Source organism: Pinus tabuliformis, chromosome 1_1, assembly GCF_031772625.1.
Source record: "Pinus tabuliformis cultivar Carrire ecotype Pingquan chromosome 1_1, CPIR1, whole genome shotgun sequence".
Classification (NCBI taxonomy): Eukaryota; Viridiplantae; Streptophyta; class Pinopsida; order Pinales; family Pinaceae; genus Pinus; species Pinus tabuliformis.
Window position 1 is genome coordinate 10,258,569 of NC_142297.1, and position 9,664 is coordinate 10,268,232.

The 9,664-nt window shown below is 37.7% G+C and overlaps 1 protein-coding gene across 1 annotated transcript; it reads left to right on the forward strand.

Moving 5' to 3' along the window:
- The first annotated feature begins 4,622 nt into the window (after nt 1-4,622).
- Nucleotides 4,623-5,915, forward strand: LOC149211354 (F-box/kelch-repeat protein At5g15710-like). The gene has a single exon (XM_089388369.1). It carries the CDS (start codon nt 4,623-4,625, stop codon nt 5,913-5,915), a length of 1,293 nt encoding a protein of 430 aa, XP_089244495.1.
- The last annotated feature ends 3,749 nt before the right edge of the window (nt 5,916-9,664 follow it).

The window sequence follows — 9,664 nt, forward strand, 5'->3', positions numbered from 1 at the left end:
TTCTTGCTACGGTTCTCCTACTTTTCCCTTCCAAGACTTGCAATCTTTCTTCAGGTGTCCTTTCTTCCTGCATTTCAAGCACACTATCCATGATCTAGACTTGGATGTGGCTTTCCTTGAGTTACTGCGATATCTTGGGCTCTTTCCTCTTTCAATTTTTCTTCCCCTAGTCTATGCAGTCAAAGCATTACATGATGTCTCACCAAATATTTTCCATTGCATTTCCTGGGTAAGGATTGCACCGACAACATCATCAAACTTTAAAGTAATTTTTAGACTAGGAGGTAACTCCTCAAATCAAATCATATTATTCATTCAGGTTGTTCATTATTATATACAAGAGGGAGAGACTATTCAGTTCATCTCCCGATGACTCTCCATCTTCTCTATTATTTACTTACATTAATTACAGTTGTTCACCCAATCCCTATGATTAGGTGTCAACATTCGCCCCCTTAATCTGAAGGGATGTTGGTGAGTCCAAGAATCGTTATGAAAATTTCAAGCTTTTCTCTTCCAAGCGCTTTGGTGAATATTTTTTCAATTTGCTCATTAGTGGAACAATGGTGAAAATGGATTGTTTTTTCCTCGACATGATGTCGAATCAAATGATATTTAGTATTGACGTGCTTCGTTCGATCATGGAACTTTGGGTTCTTGGCCAACTTTATTTCCAAGGTATTTTCAATCATGAGTGGAGTCGATTGTACTTGTTTTACCTACAAATATTCAAGAATTTTCCTAAGCCACACAATTTCTTTTGTTTCCTCAACTGCTACCACATATTCTTGCTCTGATGTGGAATCTGCTGGAACTGATTGTTTGCGCGATCTCCAGGAGACAGCTCCTGATCCAAGACTCATAGCATAACTTGAAGTAGATACCCAAATTTCTCTGTGTCCATCGAAGTGTGAATCAGAGTATCCAATCAAGATGAGTTCGCCCACTTGTGTATACTTGATTCCAAAGTCTTGAGTTCCCTTCAAGTACTTTAGAACTCTTTTTGCAGCAAACCAATGTCCCTCACAGGGCTTTTGCATAAACCTGGAGAGGATTCCAACAACAAGCGAAATGTCGAGTCTGGTGGTAGTTAGGTAATTAAGACTTCCTACAAGTTGTCTATATTTTGTTGCATCCTCAAATTATTTTCCTTCAATGGATGTGAGCTTTAAGTTTTGTTCCTTCAGAGTAGTTAGAGGATTGCATTCAGTCATGCCAAAACTATTCAAGAGATCTCCAATGTACTTCTTTTGAGAAAGGAATATGGACTTCAAATGATGATTTACTTCAATACCAAGATAGTAATGAACATAGCCCAAATCAGTCATTTCAAAACCTTTCCTCAATTCCTTCTTTATGGATGCAATGTAGCTTTCATTGTTCCCTGTCATCAAAACATCATCTACATATACCACAAGATATACAACTATTTTTCCAACCTTCTTGACAAACAAAGTTGCATCATCAAGATTATAATGTTTGAAATTGAGTTTCAGAAGATTCTGAGTTAGTTTTTCATACGAGGATCGAGGTGCGTATTTGAGGCCATACAAGGATTTCACAAGTTTGCATACTTTATGTTCAAGTCTTTTCACAACAAATCCTTTAGGCTGGGACATAAAAACATTCTCTTTTAGATCTCCATTCAAGATGGTAGTTCTTACATCCATTTGATTGGACTTTCCAACCGTTCTGAGCTACTAGCGCAAATATTGTCCTACATTTAGTGCCATTTTCCTTGGTTGTATGACTCTGTCCCTCTGCCTCCACGTTGGATTGAAAACTGCCAAGAGTAATAACTTATGAAGCGTTTTGAAGCGATTTTTCATAAGTTTATTTGGTGGTTTGTACGTTGCGCCGGAGGATGAAATTATATTTTCCGTGTATGAGGGAAGACATGTATGACGATTTCGCTTGAAGGCATAGGAAGTGGTTGTGTTTAAGTTCACACAATGTTTTCAAATTTTCCATGCATACAACGATTGGAGTTAATTGAGTTGTTTCTGAGGGAATTCCTCTAGTGGGCAGTTTGTTTAGTTATGTTTTTCCCTTATAACAGTGCAATGTTCAGTATCAACATTGGGATGCTCATTGTTGTTGTGGTTATAGTGTCGGTAGTCCTTATTTTGTGTGCTATGGACTGCGTTGTAGCTCATAATAGTGAAGTACCTGTTTTCTACTGGTGAAGTACCTAACACAACCTTTGTATTTTTAGTAAAAGAGACCAATGCAATTATTTCACCTTAAGATATTAGCTTTAGTATTAGTATGGAGAGAATGATTCTCAATGACATTCAAAATTATGATCAAATTCCTTCCACCTACAATTCTTAATATTCCAAACTAGTATAAATTTGTTTCTGTGCTCGGGTAAAAGGGATCAAATTCCATTCATATGTAATCCCATATAAAAAATTGCTATGATTATCTCCAGTATGTTATCTCTCAAAATAAACCTAACTTGTCCCTATGAAATTTAAGGAATCTTCTGAATTTGCTTGCCCGAAAATTGGGTATTCATCCCCAAAATCTAGTGATGGTAAGCTACTCTAGGTATATACGAATTTATAACATAAATTTACCACTTAAAGAAGTCATCCCTGGGGTTAAAATTTACTATCACTTCATAATAACCACACGCACAGGTTGGATACAATAAGTATTTTAGATCTATATGTTCAGGGTCTCAAAACCAATGCTTCTCTTATCAACACCATGTGAACAACTATGAGATTGTTTATAGGTTTGACATGATTCATGGACTAAGATGTCACGCTACAACCTCCATCCAAATTGAAGAAGTTTGTTTGTAAATGATCAAGGTGTGGCACATGAAGCCCTTCTCTGAAAAACTCCTTACAAACATGAATCCCTGAAAACCTATAACACCAAGGGTTGAATGATTTTTTACCATAGGAAAATAAAAAGAGAAAACTTATCCATTTTTTACTAGAAACACTCCTAACTAACCTCCGTGTGCTATCAAAACTTGAGGATAGGTCTACATCATATTTCCATGAATTTCAACAACATTTAGTTTTGACATGTTTATAGCCTTGATGTCAATATAGGGTTTGAAAATTCACTATTAGCGCAATACTCATACTCATAATTTCATAAAAGAGAAGTGTTCTTGATTTGAAATGAACGAAGAAAGTGTTGAATAATAACACAACCTTTGAAATTAATATCAACAATTTTGAATAGATTGAACACCAATTGTGGGAATCCTCTAAGGGAAGGGAAGAGAGAACGTCAAAGGACCCAAAATCACTCATCTAGGTTGTAGGATTAGGTTTTGATTCCTCAGCTTGATTGTAGAATGGTTATGTTTTTTGATCTTCTATTTATAGTTTATTTTGTACAAGGACACCTAGGTCAATGTTTAAGTTCTAGTATGGTAACATTAGCCTCTTTCAACTCATAGTTGTGAGGTTGAGATGAAAAATTTTAATTTTAGGAAAAACATGTTGGAGATGAGGATCTCATCTATCATTCCTATTTAGAAGACTTATATATTGTATTTCTTAGGTTGAGAGTTGTAGGAAAACTTATATATTCTCTCTTATGTTAAGAGTTGTAGGAAATCATATATGTTTCTTATGTTTAAAGTCGTAAGAGGAGAAACACTCCATTAAAAAGATATGATCTGACTTTTAAAATGATATGTTATTTAAAGAATATTTGAGAAAATTATAAAATTTTGTAAAGTAAAAGGAAAAAAAAGTTAACTAAAGAAAAATATTATCTATATTATATATAATCACTTAAATAATAATAACAATAATTAAAATAATACACATAATATATTTAGCTTATAAAAGTTATCTAATTATTTATTGGAAAAATCTTACTAAAAATTTAATTATTTAAGTATAACTCAAACACTTTAAAATGTCTCCTTGTATTAAATATTACATCACTACACCTCGCTCTAGATCCATAGAAACACTATTGAATTGGACAAGAATACCACTAACTCCTCCCAAAGCTAAAGGAGTGCACCAATATAGAGAAGGCCAAGGTGACATGGAAGCCAATTACATAGAATGAGTTGAGTGAAGTGAGACTAGAATACTAGTAACTCATCCCAAAGGTAAAGGACTTACTCGCACTTTTAAAATGGGTTGGGGACTTGGTTGGGGACAATAGCCTACAAAAGCTAGGAAAATCATTTGAGAGGAATAATTCTCATTCCTTTGAGTGTGTCTCCTAGAAGAATCCCTTTTCTTAAAATGAGTACATACTTACATTGAGTTTACAAATAATATATATATATATATAACAAAAAATTATTGTGTCCTTATATTTTTTAAATGCCTAATTATTTTCGTTTATCTATAATATTATATTTTCTATATAAAATCGCCTTAACTTTTTATTCATAATATAAACTCGCTCGGAACCGACGTGCCATATTTTCTATATAAAATCACCATACTTTTTATTCATAATATAAGCTCGGAACCGACGTGCCATATTTCGTTTCAATGAGACTCAATCTTCATAGTTGTGCTATATATATACTCCTTCCTTGGAGTCATATTTCATAGACTAACTATTCTTCGACTCTCTATGTGTTATTCGACTTTGTATTTGTATTGGTCGGTTGAGTTATGAATATGGAAATAGAAAAGGCGGCTTCATGGTGGAAGGAACTGCCATTTGACTTTCAAGTGGAGATATGTGCGCGTATGCCGGTGGAATCCGTATTTAGTTATCGCATGATTTGCAAGCAATGGAATGACTTTCTTTGTTCAAACTACTTCCTAACCAGGTGGGCTGAGGCATCCCTCAACAACGGCGATCAGAGTCGGCTGCTTGTGTGCGATTTCAGAAGGGAATACCCCTGTATGGCTTTCTGTTTCTACACAAAGACCTGGATTAACTCCTGTCTTGACCTTTCATTCCTTCAGGACGGGGACTGGCTAAGTATCGCTTCAAATAAAATTTATTTCAAAGAATCCGTGGGAGGTCTTATCTTGGTTGGAAATAGGGTAGAACGCTCTAGCAGACTCATCAATCCTTATACACGAACGTTCGTTGAAATTCCGGACGCACAGGGAACTCCCTACCCAGATTGCATTGTCGTGGATGAGAAAGATAATGACACTACATACAAAGTTGCAGCTGTTGTTGTGGGTGAAAATAGTCAACAGTGGGTGGAAATTTACGAACCGTCCCAAAAAAGATGGAAAATAGCGGGATACCTTAATTTGCAGAATGTAAGGCTGCAAAGATTCGCTGACCTTCTTTACTGGAACGGAACATTCTACATAGATTGTTTCGAAGAAGATGCGGGGCGACAAGTGGGTGGTATCGGGTGTTTCACCATTCCCTTAGAGGAAGGAAGCGGTTCTGCTCTAACGCCCAACCCCATTCCCATGCATTTTGCACCATTCCCTCGGAAATTGAGGAAGGGCCTTCGACATTGGCAGATGATCACTTGCCTTTCACGTCTCCTTGTCATCTTTTCAAACAACGTTTCCCTTCGACACGCTGGTGGACAAAGGAGGCGCAAGCACGTGAATGTGATTAGTGTGTGGGAATTTAAGTTTAAGAGTGAGGAGGACCACCCAGTGGCGTGGGAATGGGTGAAGATTGCACAGATGCCGTCTTCCTTTCGGGAGGAATGGATGGTAAGAATGAAAGAAGATTGTTGGGATTGCAGAGTAGTTGGAGATCACATTTGTTTCGCACCTACTGAACTCTTTGGGGATGCTACTCGACCCTTTGGGGTTACTCGACCCAGTGAAGTAGAAAATGTTTCTGCTTACAATTTAATTCATAACACATGGAGTTGGCTTCCCAGCTGTCCCTTCAGTCGTCGCCGCTGCGTTGGATGGAATCGCTATGAGGACGCCCAATACGCAGCTATAAACGTTGAACCAAACTTACTTATCAAATTCCAATGAAACAATTTCATTGTGGTTTATAAAATGTCTTTAAATATTTAGAATTTTGACGTTTAAAATTTGTCTGATGAATTTAATCATTAACCGTTCTTTTTCTATATATATATATATTATATTTAAAATAATTAAATAAATTAATGGTTTTTTCAATATATATATCTATATAATATTTAAAATAATTTAGTTTATTAATAAAACTAAATTATAAAGGGATAATCAAATCCTTTTCATTAACTTGTTTTATGAAATGGGCATAAAATTATAAATTTTGTATTTATATTGTTAAAATTAAAAATAGATGAATCTCCCCAGTATTGTGTTAATTGAGTTTAGACTTCTGTAATCAAGATTAATTAGATATTTTGTTTCAGTTAATTTTAGCTTGATGAGATCTCATTGATATAAGAATAGTTCAAGTGTGTCTTGTAGCATGATGGCATTTCTCAAGTGCCTTTTGATGTACCCTACATAGTTTTATTTGTTGATTATGGTGGCTTACATTAAACAACACTAACCCTATTTTTTGAGCTGTCATAGCATTGTTCTTAAAGACTTTGTTCGATTGTTTTCTAGTCATAAAATTATAAAAAATGGAGTCAATTTTTAAGTTGTGAATTTTCTGGATTGGGATTTCCAATTGGCTCCACGAAAGATTTCATAATCTTACTTAGAAGCAACATATCCTCTTCTAAGGCCTTCTCAAAAGCACAACGATTGGAAGCCTAAAAACTTTACTTAGGTAGTGCAAATGGGTCTACCCAAGCATAAATACAGCTCCCATAAAAGCAAGCTAGAGCTTGACCTTTAATTGGATCCTTAAAAATGTAGTTTTGACTTATAATTCTCTCGTCCATAATTTTTACTGGCCACCATAGAGACATATCCATTTTGGCCCACAAGAGTCTCCCTTGAGCCAAGCATTTTTTATTCTAGAACTTACGCGATCATACATCAATACTTTGATTCCTCTCTACATCGTTGCCTTTCATGAATATCTAGTTCTCCATTTACTGTAGTAGCCCTCTATCAAATGGTCTCAATGCTCAAAAAGCGACCAATAAGTTCAATAAAAAACTTTCAAAGAAAAAAGGGGGAAAATCAAAATCAAGGGTAGTTGAAGAAAGACCATGACAAAGTGATGGTGTGGTAGAGCATAACAATGTAGGAAAGAAGCATCATCTTGAAAGTCTAAGAAAAGGCAGAATTGTTGGGGGGCGAAGAGCGTGTCATTCAACCATGACAACGTACCAACTGTGTTCTGGTTGGTTGCCAAGATCTTCAACATTCTCATGAGTAGGAATTAGTCTCCGAATCGAAGGATCCTGGTTATGACAGTTGACTTCGGTAGGAACAAGGAGTATGTTGGCTTTGGGGTTCCTGACCCAGGTTCAAAGTAGTTGTGCCAACTAAAAAATCCCTACACTACTGGACCTTTCAGAAACAACACGTGTAGTGCAGGCTGCAGTCTGACCTGAAGCAGTATGGGGGGATGTATGAAACAAGTTTATGCATCCAGAGATAATTTTGATGGGTTTTTTCTTTTGAGATAAACATAATGATCAGAGTAGACGTCTAGTATAATGTTAGGGGCCCACCCAAAGCCCCTTATTTATGTAATAGGATCGTGTCATATTTATAGTTAAGTAAAGAGTTAATAAAGCCCATAATAATAATTGTAAGTGGTTAACCCGCATTTAATGAAGGGACCACAGTTAGTTGCAAATGGGCCATGGTATTAGATAGATGGTGTTAATAAGAACCATGGTATTGCCCCATGGTATTGCATGTATGAATCCTATATAAAGGATAGAGACTGCCCTCGAGGAGCATCATGTCTTATTTTGCATTGAGCTCTGCTCTATTGGAGGTTGCCCCCTCAAAGGGGCAAGTGAACATTGCTTTTTGAATAATAAAATACTTGTTGTTATTTCTCATTGTTCTATGTTCTGGGTATATTTCTTCGCATATTTTTTATTCTGGTATCGTCTTGTAGGTCAATAGCATAACAAGTGGTATCGGAGCGCTTTCCAGGGCCAGTGGGATCTCGAATTTTTAGCAATATTTTTTTTTTTGGCTAGAGATGTGTTCCGACATCTTTAAACCACGGGATCTATCGTTGAGCACATAAACCTGTGGATTTGGGGAGCCATGCACGCAGGAAATACAAGAAGTGGTCACACTTGTGGGACTCCCTTGTAACCCTTATGGGTACCCCTTCGAGTACTAGCGCATTAGACAGAACCGCGCACGGACTGTCTTCCAAGTACCCTCTGGGTATATTGGAACCCCCCTAGCTCCCTTGAAACTGCGCCATAGATAAACCATCGACTGTCTTGTTGGTACAATACACCGTGAACAGTACTCGGAGAGATTACTCGCACGTACGATAAGGTAGTCGGGTTGTACGGCTAAGGGTATGGTTAATCCTCCTTGGTTAGTGCCCTGAAAAATTGGGCCGAGTGTTACTGTCAGACCCTTAGGTATACTGCGATCTGTAACACCTGACGCTCCTGGAGACCATAGTTCACTTATCTATCTCTGGATCATGCATCAGCTTTGCCAGATCAGATCTCGCAAGTGGGGTTTTGTCACAGCAGCAGCAATCAGTTCTGCCATTCAGATCTATCAGAACAGGCATTCAGATCTATTAGATCCATCAAATCCACAACAACAATCAATTCTGCCTTTCAGATCTATCAGATCAGCCATTCAGATCTCTCAGATCCATCAAATCCGCCATCCATATCTAAGCAGTGTGTGGGTTCCTATACCTGGGCGTGATTTTCACAGGACTTTTGATAGAATTGAAATTTCTGGGATTCGGCTACTGCAGTATTCCTAAGCAAGGAGTAAAAAAAATGGGGCGCTTATTGGTGACTTATCCCATAAGAATCAGGATGACGAGCTGAGCAAGGTGGTACCATTCAATTGTTAGTGCCAAAAAATTCGGGTGGTCCGAAATTTCAAGTACATCGGCTCGGTGCATGGTACAAACTAGAGATCAATCTATGGTGAATGAGAGGATGGACAACCTTGAATCAACCTTGAAAGAGGTCGTGTTGTAGCTGTAGAAATTAAATGCAACACTCTCTAAGGGCAAGGTGGAGGCATGCGAGGAGGCATATATTGGCAATGAAAACAGTGAGGGTGAGTGTAGCTAGGCTGTTCAACTCTTTGGCACCCACCAACAATCCCATCCACAACCACCCAAGCTAGACATGTATAAATTTGATGGCTCTCACCCGACCGCATGGATAGCACAAATATTTCACACTGAATTACATCCTGGATAATGCGACTCAGCTTAGTGTGGGTATCATGTACTTGGACAATGAAAGATGGCAATGGTGGCAATGGCATCAACGTTGCTATGGAAGGCCCTTGACTTGGGAGACATTCAAAAAAGCTCTTATGGATCGCTTTGACGGTGAATCCGACTTTTTGTGTCATCTCACTAAGCTCCGACAGATAGGAGCAGTGAATGAATATATTGCAGCCTTTGATGCTGTAGATTTCTGTAATGGAGATCTACACGATGAGTTCTACGTGGAATGTTTTGTCAGTGGTCTCAAAGAAGCCATACAAGCCCACGTCCGAATGCACCACCCTAGCTCATGGTTGCATGCTTGCAAGATAGCTCGTGAAATCGAATGTGCATTAGTGGCCCAATCCAATCGCCCAAATTTCATTGCCAAGGGTCGGCCCCCACAGGCTCAAAGCACTACCCAAACACTCAAGGTTCAAAAGGT